Genomic DNA, 14,346 nt, shown 5'->3' with positions numbered 1-14,346 from the left:
AGAGGGCCACGTGAATGGTTTGTGAGCACAATTAAGTGCACTCAGCATGCCATGCCATCTAATAATTGTAGGAAACAAGTCCAAAAGGCAGTTGACTGCGTAAAGCCACATTAAACAACACATAAATACGATAAATATGTCGAGTTCAGTGGCTAATCTGCAGGATTCAGCTGAGGTGATGTGACGGCGACCAGCGAGACCTAGCTGTCACTCAAGTGGCCACTCCCTTAATTATGCAAACTTAATATAACTTAATATAAAGGAAACGGATGAGTTATAAAAAAATTCACCCCCCTCACAGTTGTCATGAAGGGTAATATTAGCTGTATTAACCAAAATCTTTTTTTGTTCCAGGCTGTAAACACCCTTTTTTTCTGCTGTAAAGTTGGCCATTCTAACAGTGGGCTCAATTGAAATTTGCTCTGTTTTGGAGCCAGGAGCGGCCAGGACTGGCGGAATTTCGGATGAATTGCAGTTTTAGTTACTTCCATATTGGCTTCCTGAGGGAGAGCGGGAGGTTGCCGCTTGGGTAAAACCTGATCTGTGAAACCAAAGGGCAAATTCTCCAACAAAGGGCCATAGGGAATATGTGCCCAAGACTACATATTTGAGAATTTTGTACCCGGGCCACCATGGTATGGATGCATTCTGTGTGTAAAATGAATGTTACAAGGTGCTATGATGTATCTCCAATGTGCCTGGTTTTAAAATCTCTTACCGTGCAGGGTCCTGTGGGCAGCAGAAATGGAGGAAGAACTGTAGTTATTCCTGCTGTCTCAGGAGAAGGAGATGGAGAAGGAATTATGATCTCAGAAGTTGTCGGCACCGCTGCCGTTGTAGTTGAAGGCTCCTCGGTTGTGGGCGAGACAGATGTGGACTCTGTGGTGATCACTGTGGTCGTACTTTCTAAAGTTGTGCTCTCTGTTGTGATGACAGTGGTGGTTGTAATTGGCTGGACTGTGGTCGTCGGAGAGGTTGTTTCAGGTTTGGTTGTGGCTTCAGATGTGGTTGTCATTTCTGTGGTGGATGTAGATGATGGTAAAGTTGTAGTAATAGGTGTGGTGGGTTTAGCTGTAGTGGGTGTGGCTGATGTGGTGGGCGGGGCAGTGGTGATTAGAGGAGGCTCTGTGGTTGGAGAGGACGTTGTGGGCGTTTCTGTTGAAGTGGTTGTTTCTGTTGTTGACGACACTGTGGTTGGGGGTAATGTGGTTGTAGTCGGGCTGACTATTAAAACAGCTGCTTCTGAAGGTGTAGTTATGATTGTAGTACTGGAAGTTGTGGTTGGAGCTGTGCTTGGTGTTGCTGTCGTGGTGGAAGGAGTCGTTGTGGTTGAAGTTGTGGTTGTAGGTGCTGTGGTTGGAGCCGCCGTGGTGCGATTTGATCGGGTTACAAACATGTAAGGAGTTGGTGTTGGAGAAAGCATCACACCTGTGACAATAATAATACAATAATGAATGTTTTAATTAATATTATAGAAATTCTAAATATTAACCAAATATTATGTTTACTAAATATTACAATTACAATAAATAACATCTAAAAATAAATTAAATTAAATTAATCATTATTATGTTTACTAAATAATATAACAGTGAATACTATTGTACTGTAAAATAAAATAAAATAAAAATATTACAATTAATATTATAACAATTACATTGAATACGAACGGACTGTAAAACAGAAGGTTCACAGGAGGAAATAAAATAAAATAAAATAAAATAAATTAAATTAAATTAATACATAAATTTAATTAATTAAAATTAAATTAAATAACCATTATTATGTCTACTAAATATTATAATTACAATAAATACTATAGTAAAATAAAATAAAATTAAATTAAATTAAAAATTAAATTCAATTACAATCATCATTATTGTTATATTGTAAATATTACAATTACAATGAATACTATCGTACTGTAAAATAAAATAAAATGAAAATGAAAATTGGTGGTTCACAGAAGTAAATAAAATAAAATAAAATTTATTTAAAATAAAATAAAATAATCATTACGTTTACTAAATATTACAATTACAATGAATACTATTGTACTGTAAAATAAAATACAATAAAATAAAAATTGGTGGTTTACAGTAGTAAATAAAATAAAATAATCATCTTTATTAAATATTACAATTACAATGAATACTATCGTACTGTAAAATAAAATAAAATAAAAATGGATAGTGAGTAAAAATAAAATAGAATGATTAAAAATTAAATTAAAAATTTAATTTAATTAAATAATTATCAAATATTTAAATGAACTGGATGCAAACTATGGTTTCATACGTACAATCTTCTTTGTACACACACCGCCTGGTCACTTCATCCAGCAACATGGTCTTAGGACATCGTGGAAAACAGCCCTCAACCCTAAGCCACATCAGGGAATGAAAGAGTGCGAGTATAAATCTCCTAATACTCCTGATTATCAAAAATTGTCCTTCTGGATTTTTAAGTTAAATATTCCAATTTTGTACAGCCTTTGTACTGTATAATTGCCATGTATTATCACAGTAGCAGTGTCAGTCATCATATATATATATAATTGCTCTACTTGTCATGAACTGATTTCTCACTCAATTTTTGTTTAAGCATGGGCAATTGATTGTTGATAAATAAAACCTTCAGAAGTATAATGTCCCTGCTCAGTTGATTTATACAGAACTGTTGAATTGATCTAAATCTTATTCATTCATTTATTAATTATTAATTTATTTATCATCCATTATTTATCAGAGATCGCCACAGCGGAATGAACCACCAACTATTTCAGCTTACTCTGCTTTTTTCAGCACAAAAGTAATTTAGTTACTGGTTACTTTCTAACTAATTACACCAAACACTACACGGTACATGCTGATGCGAGATCTTACGGAGGTAGAAAATGGCAACGTGTGGCATCGAGGTCGCTGCAGGTCTTCACACACGGACTGGAGCATGCGTGATATTTCCACTCGCACATCAAGCGGTATGGGATCACAAAACTGCTCTCTAAAATACAGGAACACAAGCACCGAAAACAGACTCAGAAAAAGTGCAGCAACATTATGGAAAACAACTCAAATAAGACATAAAATACTTTTAGAGCTATTCACCTTTTATCGAATAACACCACTATTAACATTTTACTAAGATGTACAACTACTAAATAAATGCAGCAAATTCTTGCCTTCGATGATGAAGCTGCTGCTGGTTTTAAAGGCGTGTGTGTGATCATAATTCTGCGCTCGGGCCTGAGTGTGTGTAAGGGTGATGAAAACCCCCTTCTGACTGTGCAGCTCAAAGGAGGATCTTCCTGGAAGCCACAGGCCCTGGTGGTGGAGGAAAGTGGCCCGCCGTCTGAACTCTTCTCCAGGCTGCCAGTGCTCCAGTCGCAGCCCGCGGTTCACAGTTACACACAGGAAGTAGTTTGGCCTTTCTGCAGACTCCAGTGAGACAACAGGAAGTCCTGAACAGCAAAATATCAGTAGATACAGCTATTCAGCCTGAAAAGGTAATATATTATATAACAGAATGCATCAAGAAGCAAAGAAATTGTATTGGTAAACTATTTGTAACTATTGGGGATGGCCGATTTTGTTGAATCAAGATTCTTTGGATTCATTTTTAATGCCTCCTCCTTCATTTTACAGTAGACATGATCATTAATGTTCATGTCTGGTGACTGGGCTGGCCAATCCTGGAGAGCCTAGAACTTCTTTGCTGTAAGGAACTTTGATGTGGAGTCTGAATGGGCTTAAATGGCATAAATGTCTTGATATCTCCATCTGTTGATGTTGCCATTAACTCTGCAGATCTCTAGCACGCCCTCATACTGAATGTAACCCCAAACCATGATTTTTCCTTCACCAAACTTGACTGATGGTTACAACTGGGATCGACGACAGGACTTTTGTCAGGTAGTGTATGGTTAGTTCTGATTGCATTTGTACTTTAAGACTTTTTAAGACCTTTTTAAGAACATTATGAATCAAATTTCTGACTTTTACAGGGCTAAATGCTAAGGATTTACATACAGTTGAAGTCAGAATTATTAGCCCTCCTAAATTATTACACCGCTTTTTAATTTTTTTCCCCAATGTCTGTTTAACGGAGAGAAGATATTTTCAACACATTTCCAAAAAATAGTTTTAATAACTAATTTCTAATAACATAATATTTCACTTTTATTCAGCTTAAAGTGACATTTAAAGGCTTAACTAGGTTAATTAGGTTAACTAGGCAGGTTAGGGTAATTACCGTAGGCAAGTTATTGTATAACAATCTTTTCTTCTGTAGACAGTCGAGAAAAAATATAGCTTAAAGGGGCTAATAATTTCGTCCCTAAAATGGTGTTTAAAAAATTAAAAACTGCTTTTATTCTATCTGAAATAAAACAACTTTTTTTTCTCTAGAAGAAAAAATATTATCAGACATACTGTGTAAACTTCCTTACTGATTAAGCATCATTTGGGAAATTTTTAAAAAGAAGAAAACTATTAAAAGGGGGGCTAATAATTCGGACTTTAACTGTACATGCACGTTTCTTCATGGTTTAAAAACTATAATAAACAAAATGTACAACAGTCTGTCCAGGTCAGAAACCTTAGGTAGTTATACATTCATGGATAACTTTTAAAGAAGTGTTTTTGCAAGGCAGAAAAGTGCTCACGTGAGGCCCTGTCCTTGAACAGTCCAGTTGTCATCATAAAGTGGAAAATGGTGCTGGGTTGAGCGTTGGTCTTCAGGAGGGGAAACACTTCACCGCTGCTTACGTTTGCCCCAAACACACAGACGGAGTTATTCTGCTCTGCGCTGGACAGAGTTAACGGACCCTCGCCCAACTCTACACTCACACACACACAAACATTAACACATTAAACAAGCAGAGATCTTCTGCTGCTTACAAGTGTGTTAATGAACAGGAGAAAAAAATCTCATACCTTGGTTGTAATATTCACAATCATATGCTGTCAAAAGAGAAAATATTCATATATATAAGCAGCGGTTATTTCATGTTAAATTTACATCTGAGCAATTGCCAGATTTTATTTGAAGCGACTTACAAATGAGGACAATAGAAGCAACCACAGCATCAACAAAATAAAAATAAGCATTATCCAAATGCACTATACAATTATATATTGTAATTATTAGGTCAAATAAATGTTTTAATACATTTTGTTATTATTTAAAATAATTTGTCTTTTAACACTAACATGTGTATGTATGTATACACAAACACACACACACACACACACACACACATATACATACAGTATATGTGCATGTTTGTGTGTATGTACTGCATGTATGTTTGTGTGTTGGCAAATCTGCATCTGAAACAGATCATAGAATCAGGATGGGGTCAAAGTGGTTTCAATAAATAGTGGGATTAGTGATACAGATTTATTGATCACATTGTAATTAAGTTTTTTTTTAAATCTGCAATCATTTCAAATATACCAAAGTAATTTGATCACCTATTATTTTACTAAATACTGGCCACTTTATTAAGTACACCTAAATAGTTTAGGGTTTGTACCCTCTTTTGCCTTCAGAACTGCCTTAGTCCTTCGTGGCATAAATTCAACAAGGTACTGGAAATATTCCTCAAAGATTTTGGTCCATATCAACATGAGAGCATCATGTAGTTGCTGCAGATTTGTCGGCTGCACATCCATGATGCGAATCTCCCGTTCCACCACATCTCAAAGGTGCTCTATTGGATTTAGATATGGTGACTGTGGAGGCCACTTGAGAATAGTGAACTCATTGTCATGTTCAAAAAAATCAGTCTGAGATGATTCTGGCTTTATGACATGATGTGTTATGCTGCTGTAAGTGGCCTTTAAAAGATGGGTCCACTGTGGTCATAAAGGGATGGACATGGTAATAATACTCAGGTAGACCATGGCATAAACACGATGCTCAATTTGTTCTAATGGGCCAAAAGTGTGCCAAGAATATATCCCTAATACCATTACACCCCCACCACCAGCCTGAACCGTTGATGCAAGGCAGGAAAGATCCATGCTTTCAAGTTGTTGATGCAATGTTCTGACCCTCATACTATGCTCATCAGACCAGGCAAAGTTTTTCCAATCTTCTTTTGTCCAGTTTTGATGAGCCTTTGCGAATTGTAGCCTCAATTTCCTGTTCTTAGCTGACAGGAGTGGCACCCGGTGTGGTCTTCTGCTGCTGTAGCCCATCTGCCTCAAGGTTGGACATGTTGCTCGTTCAGAAATGCTCTTCTGCATACCTCTGTCCTGAGTCTGGCCATTCTTTTCTGACCTCTGGCATTAACAAGGCATTTGCGCCCACAGAACTGCCGCTCACTGGATATTTTCTATTTTTTGGACCATTCTCTGTAAACCCTAGTGATGGTTGTGCATGAAAATCCCAGTAGATCAGCAGTTTCTGTAAAACTCGGACCAGCCTATCTGGCATCAACAACCATAACACGTTCAAAGTCACTTAAATCACCTTTCTCCCTCATTCTGATGCTCTGTTTGAACTGCAGCAGTTCGTCTTGATCGTGTCTACATGCCTAAATGCATTGAGTTGCTGCCATGTGATTGGCAGATTAGAAATTTGCGTTAACAAGCATTTGGACAGATGTACCTAATAAAGTGGCCGGTGAGTGTAATGTGACACCAAAATAGGAAATCTTATCTTTGACTCATAAACAGATGCTGACAGCAAACAGGGACGTTTTGAAAAAAAGTTCATGCTGGATTTGTTTTGTATTAGAAATGTCAGTTCAATCATGTGTAACTGTCTCTGTGTAAACTTCATCGTGTGTGTTTCCTTGTACTCACGGCACACAGTAGGAGATCTCCAGTTCACTGTGACGCCATTCTGACAGCATTTGTGTGCGTACGCTGCAATACTGGTACACAAACATTCACAGTCTCCTCCACGGTTGCAGTTGCAGGTGTCTGTTAGACAGTTCTTATAAAACCAGGTCACATCCACCTGTGGGAACACAGATAGTAGTTACACACAATACAGGGTTATCTATAGTAAGACCCTAATAAACTTGTGACAAACATACAATCGATCAAGCAACAAACTCAGACCAATTGCTTTTCACCTGAAAGAGCTTAAGAAAAGAGATAGTTCACACACAGGAAAAAATGTACACACCAAAAGAGACATTTTGATTGACGAGTGCTTGTAGCTGGCACCCATTGACTTCCATAGAAATTTTGTTACATACTATGGACATTGATGGGTGCCAGCAGCCAACATTCTTCAAAATATCTTCTTTTGTGTTCAACAGTAGTTATGTTTGATGTTTTCTTTCAGTCTATTTTTTTCACCCTCCTCTCCGCTTGCTCAGCCCTAAGGTTTCTTTTAGGTTCATCATCTGTCCATCATCATTATGACGGTGTCGGTTCCACCGATCTCCACACGAGCCGCAAAGATTTGAAGTCCCGACAGACCAGTGTGTTGTGTGCGCTCTTCCTCAGTGTAACTTTTGTTCTCCATGCAATTTGTTTGTGATTTGCTTAGGCTGTTTCGTGATTTATTATCCCAGTTTACTGTGAAAAGTCAAAAAAGTTCAATATTTCGTGAGGGGGGATGGATTATGAGGTAATCTTCATTTTGGGTGAACTGTCCCTTTAATGGTGGAATGTTCTAGATTTTTAATCCTACACAGCCCTCTAGTGGAGAGATTGTGAACTGCAAAGCATCTCAAATCTCAGGTACTATCAGTTAGTTCATCACAGACAGGCAGTGTGTGTGTGTGTGTGTGTAACCGAAAACAAGATTATTTAGCGTACTTCGTTGGTGGGTTTTTAGCTTGCTTTAAGGCAAAACTCAATTAATTTATGACTTATTATTTCTGAAAAAAAACATTTTTTTTTTTACTTGTCTAGAAAATGCTTCTTGATTTAAGAATATTTAAATATTTGGACTAGAAACAAGACAAAAATCTCCAAGTAGGAAAAGCTGTTTTTGCAAAGCATCTCATATGTGTATGTGTTAGACCTGTGTGTGGCTGTGGGTAAGACGTGGCCTTTTTATCTATAGGCCAAGTGTGTTGTTAAGCCTTAGAGGAACGAGCTGCTCACCACATTGTGACATGGAGCGAATATGTCACTGTAGAGAAGGCCACACTCGCGTTTAGCATACGGCTGTCGGCTGAGATCTCCTTCACATGGTCTGTGCACTACAAAATCACTTTCACACTGCACACACACACACACAACATAAAAATGTATTAATTTAGTTGATCTAGTTTTCTTTCTGTTAGTTTTTGGTATTTCTCAATACTATAAGATACTTATACAGCCTTTATTAATCATAGTTCAGCATTTATTAATGACTCATTAAAACCCAAATTCAACATTTGTTATCGCACTCGGAGTTAACATAAACTAACAATGAACAACTGTATTGTCATTAACTAACGGTAACTAACATGAACAAATACTGTAATATGTATTGTTCATTATTTGTTCATGTTAGCAAAAGCATTAACCAATATTAACTAATAGTACAACCTTATTGTAAAGTGTTATCGTAAAATCAATATACTTGTTATTTTTCCAACCCCTTAATTTACATTTAGCAAACCCCAGTCTCAGTATGAGTTTGAGCGGCATATATACCAAAGGTAGACGCCATACCTGTCCAACAGCCCAGCTGTCTCCAAATGCCTGTGCGTTACTGACCTCCATATGTCCAGCTGTGGTCATGTCATTTACTGTTACCATATCAAAGTTCCCACACAAGCCACTCATCTGACCCTAAAAACACAAATCCCACTATAATATAAGATACAGCATAGCATTAACCCTCCTGTTGACTTAGGAGGGCAGCAGCAGAAAAAAAACCTAAACAATGCTTCAACTTAAATTTTGAATGACCCTAACATTAGAATAAACAAATAATTTTATTTTGTTCATATTTTTATGAAGGCTCTACACATTTAGCGTATAACAGTTGTCATTTGGGTCAATTTTGACAAGCCAGCTATAAAACTATTAGTCATTCATTTATTCATTTTCTTAGTCCCTTTATTAATCCGGGGTTAATACAAGACAACTAAAATGAAAGTACAAACATAAATAAATATGTACCCTCCTATCTAGTACTGTGAAAAGGCAAAGTCGGCCACAATGAAAATTGCGTGTTGATATTTTAGCTGAGGAAGTCTATGGTTAAAGCGCCACCCAGTGGTCAAAAGCTGCAGGCGCATTTTGCAGATATTACCCGCTGCAGCAGAGGGAACATATTGAACTGTTACCATCTGTGTACACACTCCAACACATACATCCCTCAAGCACACACAATAAGAATCTGCTGCTTTAAATTTTATAAATACTGCCTGGCTAAAAACATTTTACATGTATGCAGTTTCTTTTAGCATTAGAAAACGTACAATTTACTTTAGCCAGAAATGAGTGGAGCTCAATGATTAAACACTGATGAAAAACTCCACAACGATGAGGGAAAACCTAGACATACGCAGAGTTTGTCATAAAGATGATTATGTTTGTTCATGCAAAGTTGATTTCATTCATTCATCTTCCTTCGGATTAGTCCCTTATTTAACAGTGGTGACCACAGCCGAATGAACCGTCAACTACTCCGGCATATGATTTACACAGCGGATACCCTTCCAGCTGCAACCCAGTTCTGGATAACACCCATGCACTAGTGCATTCATACACACAATCATACACTATGGCCAATTTTAATTTATTCAATTCACCTACACCGCGTGTCTTTGTATTGTGGCAGAAACCAAAAAACCTGGAGAAAACCCATGCCAACACAAAAAGAACATGCAAACTTCACACAGAAATGGCAACTCGGGACTCGAAACAGCGACCTTGCTGTGAGGCAACAGTGCTAACCACTGAATCACCGTGCCCCCTCAAAATAGATTTGAGGATTGATATTAAATTTAGATGGTTTATTTTACAGGTTTAGTAAAGGCAGCTATTTTTTGACTTGATGTTTGTATACAGAATTCTAGGACAACAGGAGAGTTTAATACAGCTGATTCACAAAGAGCAACCTCTGACCTTCCACTGGGGTCCAGCACGAATATGGACAGTTGTCTTACGGTCCCACAAAACGGTCAGATCTTGAGCAGGAAAGTGGACCACGGTGTAATATCCCGCACCCCACAGCTGAAACTCATAACCTCTGCCCACAACAGTGGAGGAGCTCTGGAGGAGAAACCCAGAAAAAATTATTCAAATCAAACAATCATTACAGGAAACACAGATCTCAAGAATTTTAGCACAATTTCTGTCATGCATATACAGTTGAAGACAAAATTATTCGCCCTCTTGTGATTACGTTATCTTAAAGACACAGCAATAGCGCCAGATGCAGCACATTGAATAAATGGCACCAGGTTAAACTTTCTGACACATTTACTGCACTCATGTACATTAAAAAATAAAAACTGAACATGGAGGATAGACTCTGAGTGGTGTTCTCCAAACGTAAACAATAATTAGACTTGGGCCTATGTGTGCATCGTTGTGTGCAAGGATTATATATCTATAACCACCTCAAAGAATATTGGGGGTCGCGAGTCACTGGCATTGTTATTTTGGGGGTCATGAGCTGAAAAATTTCGGAACCCCTGGTCTACAGAACAGATCACTTTTATACAATCACTTGCCTATTTACTGTACCCTAACTTGCCTATTTAATCTAGTTAAGCCTTTAAAATGTCAATTTCAGCTGAATGCTAGTATCTTGAAAAATATCTAGTAAAACATTATTTACTGTCATCATGGCAATGAGAAAAGAAATTAGTTATTAGAAATGAGTTATTAAAACTATTAAGTTTAGAAATGTGCTGAAAAAAAAGTCTTTTCATTAATCAAAAAACAAAATTATATATTTGAGGGGGGCTAATAATTGTGACTTCAACTGTATGTGACCCTGCACCACAAATCCAGTCATAAGTCATTGATCCAATCATCTGAAAGTTGAATAAACAATTTGTCCATACACAATATGTGGCAGAGTTACAACTATTTGAAAATGTAGAATCTGGGGGTAAAAAAGAACTCAACATATTGAAAAAAACATAATAAATAAATAAATAAATAAATAAATTGGGCAGCATGGTGGTGCAGTGGATAGCACGTTTGCCTTACAGCAAGAAGGCCGCTGATTCGAGCCCCGGCTGGTTCAGTTGGCATTTCTGTGTGGCGTTTGCATGTTCCAGTTTCCCCCACAAGTCCAAAGACATGCACAATAGGTGAACTGGGTAGGCTAAACTGTCCGTAGTGTATGTGTGTGAATGAGAGTGTATGGATGCTTCCCAGTGATGGGTTGCAGCTGGAAGGGCATCCGCTGCGTAAAACATATGCTGTATAAGTTGGCCGTTCATTCCGCTGTAGCGACCCCAGATTAATAAATGGACTAAGCCAAAATGAAAATGAATAAATGAATGAATGAATAATAATAAAAAATAATAATAAATAAATAATAAAAATTGCATTAAAAGTTTAGTTGAAATCTGAAGTTTTGATATATTTACAGTTGAAAATTTACTAAATATCTTCATGGGACATCATCTTTACTTAATATTACAATGGTTTTTGCCATAAAAAAAGATAAATCTTTTTGGCTATTTCCGAAAATATACCCATGCAACTCAATACTGAATTTGTGGTCCAGGGTCAGATATAAGAAGATTTGGTAACACTTTATAATAACTACACACTATAAATCATTTATTAAGCATTAGCAAATAGTGAATTCATTATCTGTTAAGCATTAACTCTACATTAATAAGCGTTAGTAAGCTGTTTATAACTGCAGCTACAAATGCCTTATTCTTGACTTCTAAGCACCTATATAATGTTAAATAATTGTATTTTCATACTTAGTTAATGATTTATTTTTCATTACTAAATTAAATATCAAATTATTTACAAACCATTTGTAGTTGAGGGTTTTAAGATCATTCAGAATGAGTTAGTAAATGATTAATAAACTATTGAAATCAACATTTATATATCTTATTAATCATGCATATATTAATAGTAATAACATATATTAATCAAAAGTGAGGACTATTCATGCTTTATAAATCCCTTATAAATGACTATTACAGGCTCAGAATCAAATGAACAAAACATCTTTGCAATTTTTTCTAAAAAGTACAATTTTGATAAAGTTTAAACATTGCTGAATAACGGTAGTGTCAAAATACAACATCCAACTGGATAAAACAACAACATAGTAATTTAACATTATAATAAGATGCAATGTTTAAACTCTACAGTGATTTTATTTTAGATTAGGTTGCAAAGATTTATTTTTTATTTGAAATGAATGAATTGGACATTATAAAGGACGAATAAATGAATAGAAATTTTTTGTTTATCATTTAACTGAGCCTTTAGTTGTCATTTATAAGGGATTTATAAAGCATAAATAGTCTTCACTTTAGATTAGGTCACAAAACTAGATGAAGTTGAGTTAATAAAGCATTTATTACCATATTTAGTAACCATTAATATATGCCTGAATAATAAGATATATAAATGTTGATTTCAATAGTTTATTAATCATTTACTAACTCAGTCTGAATGATCCTAAAAACCTCAAATACTCTTAAATACAAATGGTTTGTAAATAATGCAATACTTCATTTAGTAATGAATAATAAATCATTAACAAAGTATGAAAATACGATTATTAAACACATTTTAAATATGTTTGTAAGTCAAGAATAGAGCATTTGTAGCTGCAGTTATAAACTGCTTACTAACGCTTATTAATGTAGAGTTAATGCTTAACAGATGATGATATCACTAGATGCTAATGCTTAATAAATGATTTATAGTGTGTAGTTATTATAAAGTGTTACTGAAGATTTACAGTTGGATACTCACAGGTTTACCAGAGTTATCACTGAAGTAGATTTTGGTGAGGCCAACGTAGATGAGCAGGTACTTCATGCAAACGATCCCACTTTCATAGCAATCTTTATTTTGAGCCATGATGGAAACCTCTGTATCACCAACACTCTACATGTGGACACAAGATTAACAGTGTACAATCAATATATTACACTATGTGCTCCAATTCAGACTCACAGCCTAGCCATTCCTCCATTATTCTTAAAATTTCACACCAGAATTGGTAAACTAAGCAACATTCAACCTCAAGCACCTTAGCTGCTCCCTCACCGCTTCGTCCACCCCACCAGACTTAAAACAAGCTAAATAATCTAAAAAAAACCTCTAAATTACTTCTGAGAAACAAAACAACACGTTTTGCTTGTCTAGAAAATGCTTCTTGATTTAAGAATTTGTAGATATTTGCAATGGAAACAAGACAAAAACTCTAAATAAGAAACGCATTTATTTAATTAATGCATTTCTGATGCATCTACGCCATGCCAGTATCACATTATTCCTATCGAAACCTAGTGTGTTGTTGTGAGTGTGTGTGTTCGTGTATATACGTGTGTGTGTGTGTGTGTGTGAGACTAAAGCCATTTTCTTTTAGTCGTGATGGAAAAGTCTGTCCCTGGAGTAGATCAGTAGACTCCTCAGAGAATCACTGGCCTTTAGGAGACACCAAAGTCTATTCACCTGCACCTTAAGCATACACACACACACACAGGCACACAAACCACACACACAAACTTGCATACACACTTTCTCAGTCATTAAGGGCAGTAGCGGGTAGCATTGCGTAGGCTGATAGGGAACAGATTGCTCTTTGTTAAGTGCGGCTCTTTGCTGAGTTTCTGTGCTGGGACTGACATTAACTCTGGCTCCATTACCGCAGTCCTGTTCTAATTAAAAATCCCCTCTGATTTTCCCAAGATTACAGGCGGTAGGAGCAGATCTCTTTTCCTTGCTACTTTATCCGTCCTTACTGAAGTCTGCAAAGTGGGAGAGCGCACACGCAAACACACTCTTTGGCCCTTCGTTAGACAAATTCTTGGGTTTAAAGGTGCAGCGATTTCTATTGGAGAAACATTCATTGTTAAAGGCATGCTGGTGAACGCTTCTACTTGGTCTTAAGACTGACACACAAAGCACACGAACGCCACTGTTTTACACAGAGATAGGCTTACTCTTATTGTTAAGCTTAGTCTCACAAAAAAACTATTATGGTCCAAGTGTGGATAGCATATAACAATTGATTTAATGCTTATATCTACAGTAGAGCATGGTCAACATTAATGCTACAGAAAATGTTTTCTGATCAAAATTCAGCTCGTAGCTTGGAGACATCCGAGCAAACAGTGGTTGAAATGAATTCCTTCAATTGGAGTTAGCATTAGCTGCCTGGTTGACTCATATGTAAGCCAACAATTCTTCCCAATTTACACGCATTTTTTCCACA

General features: G+C 36.5%; 1 protein-coding gene across 2 annotated transcripts in view; it reads right to left on the bottom strand.

The window, feature by feature from the left end:
- otogl (otogelin-like) overlaps positions 1-14,346 on the bottom strand; it is a 110,973-nt gene that overhangs the window by 46,915 nt on the left and 49,712 nt on the right. For both annotated transcript variants that reach the window (XM_073930220.1, XM_068214992.2), the window contains exons 26-36: positions 12,879-13,013; positions 10,035-10,181; positions 8,631-8,750; positions 8,073-8,189; positions 6,813-6,969; positions 4,935-4,961; positions 4,664-4,837; positions 3,182-3,460; positions 2,886-3,003; positions 2,303-2,382; positions 719-1,428 (exon numbers count right to left, since the gene is read on the bottom strand). In XM_073930220.1, coding sequence (XP_073786321.1) covers positions 719-1,428; positions 2,303-2,382; positions 2,886-3,003; positions 3,182-3,460; positions 4,664-4,837; positions 4,935-4,961; positions 6,813-6,969; positions 8,073-8,189; positions 8,631-8,750; positions 10,035-10,181; positions 12,879-13,013 — 2,064 coding nt within the window. The remainder of the gene's footprint in view (positions 1-718; positions 1,429-2,302; positions 2,383-2,885; positions 3,004-3,181; positions 3,461-4,663; positions 4,838-4,934; positions 4,962-6,812; positions 6,970-8,072; positions 8,190-8,630; positions 8,751-10,034; positions 10,182-12,878; positions 13,014-14,346) is intronic.

The sequence above is a fragment of the Danio rerio genome, chromosome 18, assembly GCF_049306965.1.
Source record: "Danio rerio strain Tuebingen ecotype United States chromosome 18, GRCz12tu, whole genome shotgun sequence".
Taxonomy (NCBI): domain Eukaryota; kingdom Metazoa; phylum Chordata; class Actinopteri; order Cypriniformes; family Danionidae; genus Danio; species Danio rerio.
This window is presented reverse-complemented; position numbering and strand designations above follow the sequence as displayed.